At 40.8% G+C, this 19,435-nt stretch overlaps 1 protein-coding gene and 1 long non-coding RNA gene across 2 annotated transcripts in view; both read right to left on the bottom strand.

Moving 5' to 3' along the window:
- agps (alkylglycerone phosphate synthase) overlaps positions 1 to 16,620 on the bottom strand; it is a 48,583-nt gene extending 31,963 nt beyond the window's left edge. The window contains exons 1-8 of the mRNA XM_036139330.1: positions 16,383 to 16,620; positions 9,073 to 9,162; positions 6,879 to 6,969; positions 6,653 to 6,773; positions 6,488 to 6,562; positions 5,713 to 5,784; positions 4,034 to 4,113; positions 2,264 to 2,344 (exon numbers count right to left, since the gene is read on the bottom strand). Coding sequence (XP_035995223.1) covers positions 2,264 to 2,344; positions 4,034 to 4,113; positions 5,713 to 5,784; positions 6,488 to 6,562; positions 6,653 to 6,773; positions 6,879 to 6,969; positions 9,073 to 9,162; positions 16,383 to 16,579 — 807 coding nt within the window. The 5' untranslated portion in view covers positions 16,580 to 16,620. The remainder of the gene's footprint in view (positions 1 to 2,263; positions 2,345 to 4,033; positions 4,114 to 5,712; positions 5,785 to 6,487; positions 6,563 to 6,652; positions 6,774 to 6,878; positions 6,970 to 9,072; positions 9,163 to 16,382) is intronic.
- Positions 16,621 to 19,319: 2,699 nt separating this feature from the next.
- The window catches only part of LOC118563614, a 1,260-nt gene continuing 1,144 nt past the window's right edge, over positions 19,320 to 19,435 (bottom strand). The window contains exon 3 of the long non-coding RNA XR_004931305.1: positions 19,320 to 19,435. This exon is cut by the window's right edge and continues 120 nt beyond it. This is a non-coding gene — a long non-coding RNA (uncharacterized LOC118563614).

The raw sequence follows: 19,435 nt of genomic DNA, 5'->3' as shown, positions 1-19,435 counted from the left end.
CAGAGTAGTGGAGCACAGGATGTCCGAGCCGAAGTGGAGGGCTGAACGTCCGAGCCGAGCGGTGGAGGTCTGAACGTCTGAGCCGAGCGGTGGAGGTCTGAGCGTCTGAGCCGAACGGTGGAGGTCTGAACGTCTGAGCTGAATACTGGAGGAAACAAAACTGTCGGAAAGTCTATGGGCTGACTGAAACAAGACCAGGTGAACGGAGTCTTCAGGCTGACGGGTACAAACGGAGCTGACAAGAAAAACTGGCAGGGACTGAGCGGGAGTGAACGCTATGGACCGGCAACGGGAACCGAAAGAGGTGAGTCTGATAAAGCAGTGGGAACAGGTGGAAGCAGTTGTGGGTTAATTGCAGCCTGCCAGGTGAAACTGATCAGGCTGCGCAGGAACAAGAGAGAGGGAGAGAGGCTCAGCATGCAGCCAATAAGCTGCATCCTGACACTTTGGTCATATTAATCTATATATATAAAAAAAAAAAATCAATACTACATAAGAAGCAACAGAATGAAACCGAAGCATTACCTGCTCTGTATTAGTTAGGGCATTATATCCAACGTCACTAATGCAACAAGTTTTTTTTGTATTTTTTCACAGCAACACATATTTAGATCCAAAAGGAGTTTCTAGAAGGCAACTTTATGTTTCTAAAGATAAATCTGACACGCACAGCTAAAGCCTTTAATAAATTCACGCATTGCTCCTGCTGACGAAGTCTTCATGCAAAGCAGTTTGCCCAACATCTCCAAGTTTATTCCGTTTAAATATAATTTGCTGGTAACTCGGCTTGGAACTTGCCCCTTGGGGATAATTACTATTATATAATCTATTGATAAATAATGTATTGTGCTTAGAGACAGATTTTGCAGAATAAAAAAGTTGCTCCTCTGTTTCTTAAAGCTGAAACTTTGCTTTGAAGATCATAAAGTGGAGCGACTAGAGTCTCGGCGCGGCTCCAAACACTGTGTGCAGAGCCCGACGGCGAGCTGCAGCAGCCATTACAGTCACAGTGAAATCTTGGTAATGGGTGAAAAGAAGTCACCTAATTATAGAGTGCTATTATGGCCACACACAAGAAAATAGTCTATGAATGTAAAAGAAAACCGGCTGCACACACCGTGCCGCTGGGGGTGCGGCTAATATCACAGAGAGTGCAATAAGGCTGCACAGTACATAACAAAATAATCTGCATGTATCCATGTGACGCTGAACACATTGATTTGATAATATCAAAAAAACAAATGCCATGCAACTACACTGCTTCATTGCTAACACAGAAGCTGCAGCCACATGTATGTCTCTTTTCTAAAACAATGTTACTTTCTTGCATGGAGTACTTTATGTTTGCCGAATACCAAATACTTCCAAAGCAACAGACAATAACACCGTAATCTATGCTCATAAAACCATTTCGGTACTCAAAATGATTGCATATCACATTTTCCTGGTATCGTGCAGGTCTGCAGTACAACAGCAGCGCGTATCGTAAGACGAACGTAGTCGAGGACTCCATCAGTGATAATTTAAAAAGGCAGAGATCGGCATCCTGATCTGAAGGGATTGGACGGGATCTGGGCATCCTTTCTCCTTCTATATTTATGATATTCTCATAAATTACATTAATTCGATAAATAACTTCATCATGTGCCATTTCCTAAGGCACTTTAAAAGGCACTTAGTTTGCGTAAAACAGGCCTTTTAGGAGGGGGGGGGCAAAACAATCACTAAAAACATTCATGCGCTGCCCCTTCAGCTTCTAGAAGGATCTTCAGGTAATTAGGAGGCATATCTAACCCCTGATTATGAGCAGTAACGAGAATAAAGACCTTTAACAATAAGAACAATACTCCCCAGAAGCACCGAAGTAAAGCCAGGTTTTTGTTTTATCACAGCCAGCCTCTGGAAAGCAGTTTATATTTCAGACCCATCTGCTCCACCAGCCCAGTTCCGTCTAAACGCAGAGGTGGCGTCTGCTTTAGATGCAGCTCACGCATTCCTCTACATCAAACGCCTGCTCCCGCTCCATTTTTCTGAATTAGCTTGATGGTGCCATCTGCTCACGACCGCCGTCTCACTCGCTAATCTCCCTCCTTCAGCGCTCTGCTACCTTCCTCAATCCTGGGAAAATCCGCTGAGCAGAGAGAGCCAAGGTCAGCGGGCGCGGCGGCATCGGGAAAGGGGCACGCAGCTGGAGCACTGGCCTAGTTCGGAGCTCATCTTAGCTCTTTGTGTGAATCGCTACGGACGGATGAGCTGTATTTACCAGTCTCTCCAGATCCTGACCGACGATGCCAGACTCCACGCGCGCGGTTAGATTTTTCTCGTCGATCCACAAAATACGGTTCTGGGAGAAAAGAGGGGAAAAAAAACATATTATTGAGGTGGTTAGACATTTAAAAATGCTTTACACTTTAAGAAACAACAGTGGAAAAAAACTGCATAAAGGTTTTTGATGTGTAAGGTGTGTCATCTTAATGGCTGTAATGAAAACTGTCCCAACTCTGTCTGCCGCTGGGAATCCTCATACATGGTCAAAGCACTCAACAGCGCTGGCTAGCACCATTCTTTCAACGATCGTCATATTCCCCCCCCCCATCGGTATTTGAGGATAACTGCATGCAGATGTGCTACAGGACGGAGATAACGGTCGCCTTAATTGAAGTTAACATTTAAATCCAAATACAAGCCTCTCGTTTAGTCCCCTGGGCGCGCAGCTCACCCCTACTTGCAGGAAGCGGTGTCATTTCTGCCATCAATCACTCCTCGGAGGTAATAAACTTTATGTTCCTATCACTTTGCTACTTTCATGTGTGTTCGTGGCAGCTGCTTTACCTCTGGCCCCTGACACCCAACACTGATCACTGATGTCTAAGCAACCCAACAGTTTTAACGGCATCCTAACAGCTTGTATATCACCACTATGTGCGCCTGGATCAAAGGGCTGCAGCGCGTGTTTATACGGAGGAAAATAAAGCATCATCGTGGCTACAGTGGCTTACTTTGGATAATATAAAAGGGTCAGAGCTCGAAAAAGTGTGGGGCTCAGCCCTATTCACCGCCTCAGACAGTATTTTGTTGGAGAACCTTTCAGTTTTTTCTAAAATGGGACAACCAGATGTGCAAATGACTGGATTTTTTTTAATCCATTTTTCTTTGCAAAACAGCTTAAGACCAATTAGCTTCATTCAGCTAGCTCCCGATAAACCCTGATCCCAGAGCATGATGCTGCAACCACCGGGTTTCACAGCATGCAGGGTGTGTTCAGGGCGATCTAATATTTTGGCTTGTGGCAAACTTTTAAAACTTTTCTTTTAACAGCAACTTTTGTCTTTCCGCTCTTGCATTTGAGGCCTTCCCAGAAAAGCAGGATGGATACTGAGATTGAATTACACAGAGAGCTGAAGTTTAACTGGTGATATTAGATTTCATTTACAGGGTATTGTATCAAAGCAAATGGGTCTGGAAACTAATCTAAGCCACATTTTTCTGATTTGTATTTGTAAAACTCCTAAACACCATGAATAATCTCTTCCCACTTCACAATTATCCACAATACTGCTGCTTTTTGTTGCAAAATCCCAATAAAATACATTAAAAGGTTGAGGTTGTAGCGTCACAAAAATTCAAGCAATATGTATATTCCTTCAGCAAATGGTGCTTGTATGACTTTGTATCTTTTAAACTAAAATGGTCCCAAACCAGGATTTGTTTTTATAAATCTCTATACAGAACCCCCCCCCCCCCCCAAAAAAAAAAACTTCCCTAGAAAAGCGTGCATCAGTGAATAAGTGGCAACAAGTTGAAACAACATGAATGTCATGTTTGAGGCTGTTTAATGGAGATGCATTTCCTGATTTGTCAAGTCATACTGCATACAGTCAGCAAACATTTTCCAACAAACTGAAAGAAAACTTGTGCAACACTTCTCCGACTCATCTGGCAATTGACATTTCTTATTGATCCGACTCATTTATACAGTTCCGACAACACGTGGTGAGTTGTTTTCCACAAACAGAGACTAGTATTTACATACCATCTGTGAGGTATCGAGTGAGACAATAGATCTGGTTTCCTCTGGTGGGCACTCGAGGGCACTAGACACACTGGTTCCACCTGAGAGAGGAAAACAACTCTTTATACAACATTTTCTCAGTAGCGCTCTTTTCTTGTAACAACAAGATACGTATAAGTCGAAGAAGATATTGTTTGAGACACATTACACACCCCAGTTAACAGTGACAAGAATCTAAAAAAGATTAACTCTCATTGGCCCGAATAAAGTCATCTTCAATAAATCGAGCTTCTCTTTTTGCAGGACTAAATGTCTCATAAAAAGGCCCATGAAGGTTACAAAGAAGAAGCTTTTAAACAGGCTATGAACTAGGAGACTAAAGTCCAAAAGCAAGAATCTCTAGTGTCGCTCAATTTGCCTTGGATATCAGAAGTCGGATCTAGGGCCTCTTGAGTTTAGTGCGTTTTAGCTGCCGGTCAAAAACTGTTGTAGAGCTAACAGCTATCAGAAATACACGAGCAGGAAATTTCAATTCAAATGTTAAAACAAACATTTTGCAGTACTATGTGTGCCACCATTTTAACAGGAAGCAGTCAGAAGTGCAACTTCCCGGTTTAACTTTGCTTCAGATTTCTATGAAGGCTGCACAACAGGTAGCAAAAATGTCATCCTCACAGCATCAGAGAATGGCAACATTACAAAGCAAATGCAGTATTTGTGGGCCGGTATATTTTCAGTGTCATTAGTGTACATTTTTCCCCATTCAGTTACAATATTCGGCCTGCCGGATGACGTCTCTGTGCAGTTAATGGCCACACAGGAAATAGATGATGGTATGGAAGATAGAGGTCACACACAGAGTTGGACGCACAGATGAGAAAGAAAAGAATGACAACAATGTGGACTTATTACAACTATCATCATCAATCAATTATTTCCCCATCATTTGCCATCATTGTGCAGCCCTAGTTCCCACGTGTACGGCAGCTATATTTAACATTGAGCTCCGGTAGGCCCGGTGAAGTCCAGCTTTCCATGAGGGAATTACAATTTGTTTGGTTTTTCCAACTTGAAGCTCAGAAATCCTCATTATTACCACCATAAACACTTAAGTACCGACTAAAGATGGTAGCAAAACACAGGCGTTTAAACTATTTAAGTATACGAGTTTTAAACTTTCATTAAGATCACCTTCTGCAAGACGAAATACAAGCTCGTTTAACTGACTTCGCTTCTGTTCTTTAGACATTTTATGAGAAAATGAGTTGCAGAATGTGTGACTGGATGCTTTTGGACAAACTCTCTTCTACTGTTTTCCTCTGCCACTGCTCACAATTTGTAACCTAATAATTTAGTTAATGTGCCACTCTCTGTTGCAGTCAGGAAATGGTAAACAGAAGTGACAGAAAAGGTTTTGGTGGAACAGAAAGAAAGATGAGATCATTTTAAACAGAAGACATGTTTTCAGTGGTAATAAATTAGGTTTCCTGATATAAATTTTATGCTTCAGTGGAAAAACAAACATCAGAGGATAAAAATCTTTAGCGTTTGCTAAACCCATTTACCACCTTAGTGGGTTTCTCAAGGGCTTTATTGGTCCAAAAATTACACCAAAATGTAAATACATAAACCGTTTTCATAAGAGATTATAGATGCATAAAAAAATGTAAAAACTGACATGCACTGGTTGTAGGACTTACCTCCATAAGGTATCAAGCAAACATTGTGTTTGCAAGCCAGCTCCACAATCTTCACGACATCATTGTGACAGTCTGAAAGAAAAGTTACCATCATTTAAAAATTCCAGCCATAAAAACAGAAATGTTAAGCATAGCAATCATACTGAGCAAATAACAAACGAGTCCCGTTTCTTGAACATTGTATAAAAAGTACTGTACATTGCCAAGGAACCAGCAGTAAAGCTGCTGCTTCATTGTGTCTGACTAGACTGGAGTGCTTCAAAATGTGACGAGAGCTGCATCCATTCCCATGCTTTTATTGGTCAAAAGCGCCGCTTTACGCGACTTATAGCTCAAATATAATTATTTGAAACATAACTACGCTTGCAGGGATTGAAAAGTGAATATTTCACGGCGGTTTGCTCCAGAGTTTGGCTGCTGTGTCTTGGTGATTTGCTGCCCGTTTGGGAGGTTGCTAATCAAGTTTCAGCCATCAGTCAACACTCATTTGCATGAGGAAAATGGTGCCAGCCGTAACAAGAGAAAACCAATCAGAGAAACATAATTCATGATTGTAGTGTGGAGGGCCAGACTGTGGAGGATTGGATGACAACCGTCCTCCCCCTGACGCTCCTTATTAAGCTTCCACTCATACATATTAATATTCCTGCCTCTGCAGAGATTAACCCTTTAAATCACCTAAGCCAGCAGGAGGATCAGTGATGCTACGTGGGTGGAGGGAAAAACAACCCCCCCCCCCAACCACCACCACCCATTACGCTGCTTATGCACTCACTTGGCCATACCACCATATCTGGAATACGGCCGATTTTCCCCTCTCTCAGAGCAAAGATCTCATGTAGGCAGTGGCCTGTGTGCAAAAAAGAAAGCAAGTCATTTATGACTAAACCTTTAATCGCACCAGAAATGAAGACGCGTATGTGACGCTTCCTTTCCTTACCGTGGCTGCGAAACACCCGGTCTTCTGCCTCGTGAGAGAAGGGAACACCTGTGGACCTAAGTTCCTCCACAAAGGCCTCGTTTACGGTAGGAGGCTGCACAGCGCTGCTATTCAGGATGGGCTGCAACAAATGAAAACATTGTGGTTTCGGCTGCTGTGTGCCTCCATTCACTGGAGACACAATGGAAAGGGAGGAGGGGGGGGGGGGGGGAAGAAATGCACTCACTGTTGCTGGAGCTTTATGCTGCAAACTGGCACCAAACGTGCTTTCAAGCCAGTCCTTCAGGCCAGGGATGATCATCCCACTCAGTCTATACCTGCGTTAGATAAAAGAGTGTCAGAATTAACTCCCGAATAAGCAGAGTGGTGGGGGGGGGATGTGTGTGACTAATTAGAGTAGGGTATGGAGTCCAGGGAGGTTAGACAGGCAGAACAGCAGTGACAGCGCTGCTCCTCTGATCGCCTTCACTGTTCCTTGCATAATTGAGCTGCTGGCAAAGACTGGGCCAGCCCATCAGGGAACAGCGCAGTCCAAGATACCGTGGAACAGATTTTACCCTGATAAACCTTCTGTCACTGCAAACGCTGACGAGCAGAAGACCAGATCTCTGCCTGGCAAAAAGTATTCATGCTGCTTGAACTTTTTCTTTCTTTTCTTTTCTAATTTTGTCACATTACAACCGGAACGCGGTGGGTTTTATTGAGATTTTGCGAGACAGACCGACAGAGTGTTGTTGTTCCTAAATGTGAGGTAGAAGGGGAAAGGTTTAGTTCTGGTGAGCGGAGCTGCTTTGCTCTTTGCAAATTTACCCTTTTTAAAAGCCACACAGGAGAAAAAGATGGTTGAGAAAAACCAAAAGTTTGCAACCCTTTATACACAATTCTGTGTTTGGCAGAGAAGTAAAACCGCATATCATCTCTCACTAGGGCTGGGGGATATGGCTTAAAAATAAAATCTACAATCATTTTGTTAAAAGAAATTACAGAATAAATTTTTGAAAACGTGCTTTTTTCCCACCCAATCATCTTGGCTGAGAGTTGATCTAAATTCAGAGCGCAACTAAACACAAGCTCATAAAACAAAATGGTAGGCCCTGTCTTTGTAAACAACGAAAAAAATAAAATGTTTGCTGCTAGTAGGTTTACTCAATGGAATAATTTGAGTATATGTCTGAGAAAAGGCTTTACTTCACTTGTGCAACAGCAAACTTATAAAAATAAATGAATAAATTAAAAGTGCCTCGTCTTCCTCTTTAGGAGTATTTCCACAATATATTTTCTTAAAACATATAATCAACATTGCATGCTTATACCAAAACAATTTCCCATTTCAGGACTCATATAGTGCAACGTCACATGGAGGCCAGAGGGGGGGTGCATTGGCAAAAAAAAAATAATAATAAAAAATCTTTATTTTGCAAACGTCTGATCTTCATAAATTGCAAATTCAAATTAATGGATAAAATCTATTTATCGCCCAGCCCTATCTCTCACACCAGAACCAAAACGAAACGTGGCAGCATCATGCAGTGCGGTTTATTTTTTTTCCCCAAAGGGACAGTGAAGTTGGTCAGAGACAAAGCTAAAACCGGGTCAAACCTGGAAGAAAAGCTGCAAACTTGGGCAGAGGTTCACCTTTCAGCAGGAGGATGTAACGCAACCAAAAAAAAAAAAAAAAAAAATCGAAGGGGTACAAATACTTTTGCAAGGGGTCGTAGCTAGACTGATGGAGGAAGAGCTGTTTGTGGTGCATCCTTTAACTGGAAGAAAGAACCTGAAATGCAACATCCTGTTTGGCTCATGAAGATGTGCATGTAATTCTAGTTCCCCATCTGACTGGAAAAAAAACTAAAAACTGTCCTTGTTGAGTACAGAAACCAGAAGCATTTCAACTTCTGCTAACATCGTGAAAGGCCGTAGAATAAGTTATTATTTACCGCTCTAACCATTTATAATAAACGGGGCTTAATCCTGACCACTTCCATCCAGTTAAACTGCTACTTTGTTCCCTTTACACTAGTAAATTAAATATTTTCACTCAAAACAAAACGATGAGTAACCGAACAGGGTGGAAGGTCGCTCCGGTTAATGAGCAACCGAGTCTGGAGAGGCTGCAGAATCACAACTGGTGACCTTCTCAGATGACGACTGGCAGTTTAAATGCCAACCACTAGGTGGCAGAAGCACCACGCTGTTGTTGTGGGAGGAGGAGGAGGAAGTTGATTAATTTCACAAGCTGGTTTCAAAGCAGGAGCTGTGAAAGAGATCACCGCGTAACTCCGGCCTTAAGGCGCACACAGACAGGAGGAAGCTGAACAAAGTGAATAAAGTCAGCAACTCTATCTCTCTGGATCCCAAACTGATAAGAATGAGCCGCCTCTAAGAGCGACGTGGCCTTTTTTTTCCCGCCCCCACCTTACCTTTTGCCAGTAAATTCAGCTTGGCCTTTCTTGTTGAAGAGGAATCTGGAGTCGCTGTATCCCCAGCCGTTCCATTTCATAATCTCCTGCCTGTGGAAAAACAAATATTGCCACTCGTACTCTCATGTTTGGACGAGAAATATCAGAGCAGATTATAAAATAAAACATATGAAGGTTTTTTTTCCAGGTGCCATGACAAAATCTTTGTAGGCTTTACTTTGATTTTAGCCATTAAGCTTCTAAATAATAACGTAAACCAAGTAAAAAGGTAACTCCGTGCTCCTTCCCTGAATCTCTATTCCGGCAGTCTTGGAAATGTGATGATAGCGTTGCCGTTCATCTAAAGACAGACCGGCTAGGAGCAGACCCTTTTACTAGCATCTGGCAGCCAGGCAGGCACCCGTTTTATATTCTACGGACGCCTATCAAACCAAAAGATTTTGCACATTAAGACGGATTATTCATCTACAGAGGAAGTAGTCTGAACAGTTTGGAGGCGTGGGTCGGTCCTGGCACGGAGGTCGGAAAAGGTTTGGCTTTCATAAATGCTGGAAATCGTCCGTCATATCGTTTCTACTGAACAGTCCTTCTTGCATCCCGGAGACGGTGCTGAGGGACCACAACTATCTACGGCTGTTCAGAGAAAAGAGGAACAGAAGAGAGCCTCGTCCCCACCTGTTGCTGTGCACTGCCAGTCAGCTGGCTGAAACAGGGCTACAACGGTTTCCCCCCTCGCTGACAAGAAAGACACATTCAGCTGGTCAAAAACATCTACAGTCTTAAAAAACAAAAAAACAAACAAAAAAACTACAAAGTGATACAAACGTTTGTCATTAAGGTAAAGTTTGTCTGAAGCTACAGCTAGCAAGGTTTAAGTGCCATTTCTGTAAAGCAGCTAACGCCAGGCTCGCTAGCTGAGCACATAGCTCAGCTAATGTGTTACTCTACAAAAAGCAGAAGCACAAGAAGGATTATTCTAAATATTAAGCACTTCAATATGACATTTATTCTATATTTCAGCTTAAGTCTATGTACCAGAGTACAAATTAATGATCCGTTTAACATTATTAAACTTTAATAGCAAAACTGCTGTGATTTTAACAGAATCTGAACAATTATTGTTTTTTTTGTCTTCAATAAAAGGCGATAGATGATCTAATAATTTCTGAGTAAATGCTGTGATTTTAGTGTTTTTATTTCAGATTGTAATACCGTGGGAATCTCATTATGGCCCACGCTCGCTCATTGGGCATTTTTTCCCAACACTTAAACTACTTTACACTTTAACAGGCCAAAAATAAATCCATCACCATCTTAGACATTATCACTTAAATTTTTTTGCATAAAAAGGAAAAAAGAAATAAAAGAAAAAGAAAAATAATAATAATTTATGCGTTTTCCAGTACAAACCTCTTCATAATCTACTCTACTCTTCAGTACAAGGAATCCTGCTGGAAAATGTATACTGAAAATAAATACTGACACTGATCTCCCAACAAGGCCTGCAATGTTTACTTTTTGAGACAAATATCAACTTATTTCCTTGCAAAGGTGGCGTTTCATTGCAGCCGCATCAAACGTCAAACTATTTATAACCGTAATCCTAAATCCCAGGATGCACTGGGACTTAAATATCAACCCTGACCCCTCTGCTCCCTTCAGAGTAGCTCTCTGCTAAACCTGGAGTCAGATTTATTCAATGAACTGAAACAGAAATGAGGAAACAGATGAGACAACCGTCATCGCTTTATCTGGTTTGTTGACACAGATGCTGAGGGAAATTAAGTTGAGCTTTCTCAGCAAACCATTCGATGCCAACATGAAACCAGCGGACAGAACTCCAAAACAGGGAAGCCAAAGGTTTTTTTGGCACTAGTGGCCTTTATTCATTAGTATCTGGACAGGAAGTAGGGCAGAGAGAGAAGGGGAAGACGTGCAGTAAATGGCCCGGGGCCGGGAACTGAACCCAGAGCAGCTCCATAGAGCACTGTAACCTCAGCATACGGTCGCCTGCTCTAATGCTGAGCCGCACGGCGCCCAGTGCCCTGCAGAGTTTTAATGTAATTACCTTTACAGTGTCTCTGCTCCACTCTGCAGCACCGGTACACGATAATAACGCTTCCTCTGTGATTAAAATCATCAAATCATCACCTGAGCGCCGTCTCAAAGGTTATGAGCATTTCCAAAATAAGGTCGCAGCTCACTCAGGGCTACAGTGTGTTTAAATGTATTCAACACTTATCTTACAATATAAATTTGTGATATTGTGTATCACAAATAGTGTTTATACGGAGCTTGACATGAAGCCTGAAATGATGCGTATGCTTAATTTCTTATACGATGCATCTTATCTTGATGCTTCCTTCCCTTTTTTTTTTTTTGTCTTTTTCCACCTTATTAATTTTACGTCACTCAGCCTTTCCAACCTGGCAGGGGGACAAACAATGGAAATGAGCCCCGGCTTTAACTGGGTACATTTATATTTGTTTTGTTCAAAATGTTCATTAATGCACGACGTTCCTCTACCGGCAAAGAAGCTAAACTCAAAAGTAGGCGCATGAAAGTCCACGCTGCTGGTTGATGCGTCAAGACAGAACACTAGTGGGTGTTTTAAGCATCTAGTAGGGAATAAAACTTGACTTCTGATCAATCAGAGCCAATGATGGGAAAGTTGGCCGATTCCCATCCTTCTGCTGCCTTTACCTACTCCACATGCGTCTCTGATTACAAAATGCAGAAGTTAGCTGATAAATCCGTCCAAGCTGATGAAAACACCAAACAATGTGAGCCATCGCCACGTTTCCACCCGTCTGCCTCTGCCAAAGCGCTGTACAGCTGTCTGGAAACCGACAAGCAGGTTTCCATCACGTGGTTCTGCAACTCAAACACAGAACTCAAGTTTTCTTCCTACAGTTTAAGCAATCCATCCCTTACCAGAACCTTTCCCCGGGTTTGTCGTTTCACAGCAATAAAAAAAAAAAAAAAGGATGCCAGGTGTTGTACCTTTAATGACAAAAAAGGAGCGATTAATCATGGGATACTACAAGAAGGAAAGTTAACAAATGGAGCTAAGCATGAGTGTCTGGCAGACGGATCCTTTCCAAGGCACTTACTTCTCAGCGCTCTAATTTGCAGTTCAGGAATTGACTGCACCAAAATCAAACGGCCTCTTCCTATGTCTGTGCCACATCTGTCTACCAAGTTGACCGTAATGCAGTTCGCTTCAAGCAAGCCGCTGCTGTTAAATCTCCTACCTCCGCCCTCGGCTCTTGACTTTGGCAGAGGAAGTATCCCATCAACGCTGCATCGGTGGAGGTTGCAGTGCCTAAAGCATGCAATTGAAGGGCAAGCACACCCTGCAATTCAGGATTTTTTTTATTTTTATTTTTTTGCTTGAAAGCATTCAGGCAACAATGCAAGAAAAGAAAAAAAAAAGCACCAGAGAGAATGTCGACTGCAGACGGCCAATTAAAGAGGTGGATTTAGTGGATCTCAAAGCAAATTTTACGATTATAGCGGAGTATGTGGTTATGCAAAAATTAAACGACAACTAAAAGGCAAAGATTGTATCTGATGCTTGCTGTGTGCACCTGAACAGCACTGGTTCCAGTCAGAAGTTTACATATACTCTTCTTTAATACGTTAAAATAAAAAGAATTAGGAGGCATTAGGTTGAAAGCACTCCAAACTTTATCTATTTGACTGAGCTCAGACATATTCTCTCTCTTAGCCATTTTTTTAACCATAGGAGTTTTGTTTTGTCTTTGAATAGCAACATCAAAGCAAATCAGCCAGCAGTCAGAAGTAAAGAGAAACTCTTATTTTCACATAAAGTATTGTGTGCTGTTCCTGACCCAATAAATAAATGAATCCCACCCACTTTGTGGACCACTGAAACAGTAGTGTGATGCTGCCACCACATTGTTGTTAGGTTTGAGACGCTCACTTCTTGTCATTGTTCCCCAACCAGCTCAGTCTTGGTCTCAGCCGATCACAAAACCCTTTTTCTCCAGGGCCCGTTTAGGCACTGCACCTATTTCTAAAGTCAGAACTAACAGTTTGGGGTCAGAAGACTGGAAATTTGATACAACTGGGCGTTCCAAAGAGACAGCGATAAAAAAAAAAAAAGAAAGAAAAAGAAAAACCAGCTCGCAAAAAATCTGTTTAGGACACGAAGAGAGCAAACATTAACCCTGTGGGAATGCTCCTGACCTCAAAACTATTGACTCCACTATGCTTTCAACTTAAACCGGAGCCAGGAAACAAACCGGCTTGATGATGCATATCCACGTTATTTTACTTTTTCATTTATTTATAAGTCGGTAGCTCCTATAGTTGCATACAAAGTTTTTTATGAAAGATTATCATGTACTGCTGCCGTAGTTGTCATTTTGGTGTTTATGCTTCGCTTTTGCTCAATTTGTTAGTAAATAAAGCCTTTCGTGTTAATTCCCGATATTAACAGAAGTACGTACTGCGCATGCGCAGCAGGGGTTAAAACAAGGAAGTGGCTAAGGGCTATTAGCATCTCCCAGATGAAACAATGAAGAAAAAAAAACACACAAAAAAAAAAAAAGATTCCAAAAGGGAAAAGACTTGAATGTCGCTGGGAATTAGGGGTGGGTATTGCCAAAGAAGTCACGATTCGATTAGAATCACGATTCACATGCCACGATGCGATTTTATCACGATGCATCACGATACTTGACTTATTGCGATGCATCGCAATGCATTGTGATATTTTCACGGAACACTGTTAGAAAAAAATACAGCCATTACCAGTGGCTGACAGGCTGTGTATGATCTGGATAGTGTCTTCAATTGATACATAACTGAAAGCAACTGAATTCATACATGTATGTATGTATTCATTCATTGTATTTATTGAAACGACTTTTGGAGGTATTACCATGAAAATAAATATTACTGTTACTGGACACAAATATTACTATTACTGGAGTGGACACACGGACAGAAAGTGCTTAGTATTTATAAAACTTAAAATAACAAAATAAAGATCATCAGTGCCGTTTACATGGCCTCAGTGGTCCTTTAAACCAATTAAATTAAAACATTCAAATGTTTGCGCGTGTAGATGTTGGGGCTAGCTTGCAATCGAATGTCGTTTGTTTAATCAGTGCTTGCGGCGCTCGCGGCTCTTGTTTTTCTGGATGGCGGCTCTGCATGTGTGCCTTTAAGTTTGTTGTGTTCCCACAGTATTTCATTATGATGTAACAATGTTTGCAAATTGCGTGCGTCATGTCAATTTGATTTTGAAAAAGCCAAAATGTGTCCAAACATCTGACTTGAAATGTGAGGGAGCAGGGCGAATGTTCTCAGTCTGTTCCGTGTTTTGTTTATGAATGACTCGTCGCAGTATCTCACGGCCAGAAATGCTTGTGACACAAGGCAGCGGGCGTCAACACATCCGCAGCGACATCTACTGGACTGGAAGTTGTATTCCACTTGTTTTTTCCCCAACCATTCATCCGTTTTATTCATTAGTTTTTTTAATTAATAATCGATAGTTGGCCTCAAGAATCGATTAATTGGATCGCGAATATTAGAATCGCGATGCATCGTCATGACGATAATTTGGCACACCCCTACTGGGAATACAGTATGAACGTTGGTGTTCACTGAAGCGGACGCTAAACCTGATTGGGGCGACAGTGGCGCAGCTGCTCTGACTGCTACTAACATAGCTCACCACCGTCAGGGTGTGAATGTGTGAATGACTAAAACTATAGTGTGAAGCGCTTTGGAGGTCGTCAGACTATTTAAAAGCGCTATACAAGTACAAGCCATTTACCAATTAATGTAAATGTTTTGATATGAGGCTCTTAACCTTGCTGTGGATCGGTGTATTTATTTAATAAGGGCCGGTCTTCTATCATGCTGAGCTGCCGCTTTACTGCAAGGCATTTCAGAGGGTTAGGCTCGGTCTGCCATTATTTAAATTTTGATTACTTAAGCAAAACGGCATTATGATAGTTCTGCAATACTGCTGCTAGATGGCACCACATCTGCTTATATCTGCTAATGGCACCCCAAGCTGGTGCTATATTTATCCCCAAAAAGGATCAACAGAACATTATCAGGATGGAGGCTTGGTGTATTTCAGGAAATAACAGTGGGTCATGCATCTATAATTTCTACTTTGTGAGAATTAGAAAAAAAAATCTGGATTATGTTCAAACTTGAATAGCCAATTATAGTTTTTTTTTAATATATTGAAGTTGTTTAGTGTATTATTATTCTAATCTGGGAAAAACAAACATTTAAATGTACCACTGAAGCTAATCTCACAAGCTTTTACACTGACTTCCAGAAAGCAGCGTCTGACCTCTATTATGTACTCAATGTCAAGGCTTTATAAAACCCTGTCTTAAGGAATGTTATCACAATACAAATCTAACTCTGTGACCGTGTAGCAGCTACTACATCAAGACAACAGATGGGGATCAAGAAACAATATTGCAAAAAGAAAAATATCAATCTCAACTGGGTCACAACATGATAGGATGAATCTTCCAAGGCCAAATTGTCACATTTTGATTAATTATTGTTATCATCCCAAAGTAACACTAGATGTCAGCACATGGCGGAGGCACCGCCTTCACAACAACTCGGCTGCTAATAGGTTGAAAGTCAGGCCACCGCCGGTCCTGACCAATCAGATCATCGGAGAAGACAGAAAGTTTCTGACTTCCATCTAGGAGTCCCATCACGGTTTTTATAAATCCCTATCATAAAGCTAATCCCTCAAAACAAAAACGAATAAAAAAAAGCCAAATTAACTAATGAAATAAACCACGAAACTACTCCTAAATTGACCAAAAACAAACAAACAGAGATGAGCTAAAGCAAAAGTTCGGCGGTAACCCTGAACAACCCTTTTGGTGAGGTTTAGCTAGCACTCCGCCTCTTAGTTTCGTAATGTTTGCCACCAGGAGAGCCAGAATAATGATAGAACCAGTTATGTCAACATTTGCCAAAGGCTCGTACAACTTTGCTGACTCGGAGGGAATCTGACACGACAGACTAAACCTTACAATAAGCCCCTGGAGAGTTTACTTTGAAGAAGCTGTACCACAGCCGCACCCACCCCCTAGCAAATGAATGGCTGCTCTGTTAGCTATGCTAGCTAACGCCGCTCCAACCTTATTTATGTTCGGAGCTGAATTTGGGTGTCGGTCTGGGACTGCGTGCTACGCATTCAGTATGTTATGCCTAAAGTTTGAGCTAAACAGCTGGCAAAAGCTAATCGGGATGGACCGTAGCCGGACCGCTCCATCACAGCCTTGTACCTCCTCCTGGGCACCGTCCTCCCCTCGCTCCTGACACCGGTGCGGATGTTTGGCGTGGTCCCCTGGGCTTTGCACTCCACGGCTAGGACGGCCGCATTGCTGTCCGCGGGTCTCTGCAGGTGTCCGGCGATGACACTTAGTCTGTGCCGTGCTGTCTGGTGCCTGCTGGAGCTGTCTCCGCTGCTGTTGGACGCCATGCTGCTTCCGTGTTGTGAAGGGGGGGGGGGAAACTGATCTCGCGGAGCTTGGCTGTCAGAGGTCAGCGCAGGGAAAGCGCGCTGCCTTCACAGCACGTAGGAAATATCGCTTTCACGCCACGCGGTTAATACTGAAGTGGAAAACAAATGGAGACATGTGCAACTCCAATGATTTCTGTTGTCCCGAGAATTGATAAGGAAACTGGAAAATGCTCATTTAAATATAATTAAAGCACATTTTGACTGGAACAATCTTCCATCCTCTCTTTGCTTTATAACATCTATGTATATGCTTAAGAAGGCCCTTGCTCAAAATCTTCAAAATATTTATAACCCATTTTTACCTTTTCTTTTTTTGTATAATCGCTATTACAATATTGTGTTAATGTTGAACAGAATCCTTATTAGAGAGCTTTGTGTTTTTGAATGCATGGTGTGATAAGTTGTCTGTGACCATTGGTATGTATATGTATTTTCTTATCTGTCTCGTTTATCCGTCTGTTTTTTCCTTTTCTTATTCTTTTAAGGACCCCCCTTGAAAACGAGATGGTTTCATTAAAAGGAGCTTATCCTTTGAAATTAAAATAAATAATCAACAGGTACATTTCAAAAAAAAAAAAAAAGAAAGCAAGAATAAAGAAATGAAATCCATATTTTATATTAGATAAAATTATATAGTTCAAACTAATTTCCTTATAACTTAAAAGATTATGGCTCATGTTATTTAAACCAATATAAAGGATTTGTACCTGCAAAATGTTATCTTATCATGGCCCAACGCAAGTATGGGAAAGACTGCTGACTTGGCAGTCATCCCGCAGAAAGCTACTGACACTTCACCTGGAGGGCAAGCTAAAAAAAAAAAGTAATTGCTGACGAAGGTGGCTGTTCACAGATTATACTCTCTTCTGGCAAATTAAAAAGTTGAGTGGAAGGAAAAAGGGTGGTGGAAAACTCCACGACTAAGAATAACAGCCAGCTTCAGAGAATTGCACAAACACATGTATCAATAATATGGACTACAACTATGGCATTTCTTGTGTTAAGTCAGTAAACAATCAGAAAGATCAAAAAACTTGCTTTAACCCACCCTGGCAAACCCATTTTGGGTTTCTTTTAAAATCTGGATATTAATCAATATTAAACTTGAAATAACAAAACTAGGTCACTGATTTGTTTTTATTAATGGGAAGACATTTTTAAAATGTTTGAATATAAATCACTTTTGACATTTAATCTTTTGCTTTTATAAAACAAAATAAAGACAATACTGATTAAATGCGATTTGCCAGCCAAATTTGGTGTTGGAGACACAAGAACTTTAAACAAATTGAAATGAATACCATAACCTTTAAAAACATTAACTGTGTCATGTAGTAATTTGACTGATAAACCATGTCAAGCACTTAGATCATCAAAGACCTGTCAACCCAGAACCAGTTCCTTAGCTCTTGAATCAATCAACTCACCAGGAATGTAAATGTAACAAATGTTACTTTTACTCAAGCATTTCCACAAAGGCAAATTGTTTTTTTTTTTTTTTCTAAACCATATACCTTTTATTTAATGTTCTTTGTATGTTATAAATTGTCATTTTAATGTAACCTATCACCTTTTTTTAAATCTAATTAAAGCACTTTGAATTAGATTTCTTCAGTATTAGAGTTAATATTTCAATTAGAGTTCCATTCACCTCATACAATTGCTGGAATACTACCCTGTGATTTGTTTCCCACAATATCAGGAAATATTCAGCCTTAAGCGAAGCTAAAGCAAGATAAACGTCTTGAATATTGCCTATTTTTTTTAAAATGAGTTTCAAATAACTGTAAATAGCAGTTCAACTATTTTAGAACTATGTTTAGAAAAATCCTGTCTGTACTGACAGAATGTAACAGGAGAGACAATTATGACCAACAACAAGTTGGTAAAACTATTTGCCATCCTCTGGCGATAAATCTCAGACATATACAAAAGACCTTAAAGCACTGCAAACATTACCTCAAAAGTAAAACATTCCTTCCCAAAATAAAATTTACAACCCATGATAACATACACTTTTTATTTTAAATGTTGAATTTATGGGAAACGTTACGTGGAAGAAATTCATTTGCACCTGTAATTACTGCAGCTCCCAAAAATCAAAGAGTTAAAATTGAATGTTTTTCTCCTCCAAACCACATTTTGCACGCAGACGTAAAACCAACACTTTGTTTGAACAGCAAACAAGACAGAGCATTGAAGGCAACATTTCCCAGCATGCCCTGCTGCTTATTACCGGTTGCAAATGCTCCACTGATCGCGGAGACTATGCCAGCCTTTTTTTTGCAAATTTATAGATATTTTACTCATGATCAACTCGGTTTAAGATCATCAATATATTTGTTGACAACAGTTATTGTAAATTTGAAAGTGACGTGTGTGTCGCTACATCATGGAAATAATTAAACAAGAAATCTACATTCATTTGACTTATTAGTGCAGAATCATTACATTTTGAAACACGTGTCAGCACTGTTTACCTTTCTGTCTCACCTCCTCTCAGTCACCTGAGCAGCGTGACTGGTGTTTCCATATGGCACCCTTTCCATCTTTTTCAGTAATACTTTAACATAAGTTTATAGTGTCTAAGTGTACCTTCTCAAACCACAGCACAGCACCATCCAAACTCTCCATTAAAAACAAAAAAAGACTCAAAACAAGAAAAAAAAATACATAAAACATTAGGGGGGGAAAAAAACTTTATTCCATAAAACAACATGTAAAGAAAAAAAAATACATCATACTGTAAAGTGAAATGTCCAAATGTTTGCAGATGCATTCACTCCCAAAACAAAGTTCTGTAATGCACTGACT

Source organism: Fundulus heteroclitus, chromosome 7, assembly GCF_011125445.2.
Source record: "Fundulus heteroclitus isolate FHET01 chromosome 7, MU-UCD_Fhet_4.1, whole genome shotgun sequence".
Taxonomy (NCBI): Eukaryota; Metazoa; Chordata; class Actinopteri; order Cyprinodontiformes; family Fundulidae; genus Fundulus; species Fundulus heteroclitus.
This window is presented reverse-complemented; position numbering and strand designations above follow the sequence as displayed.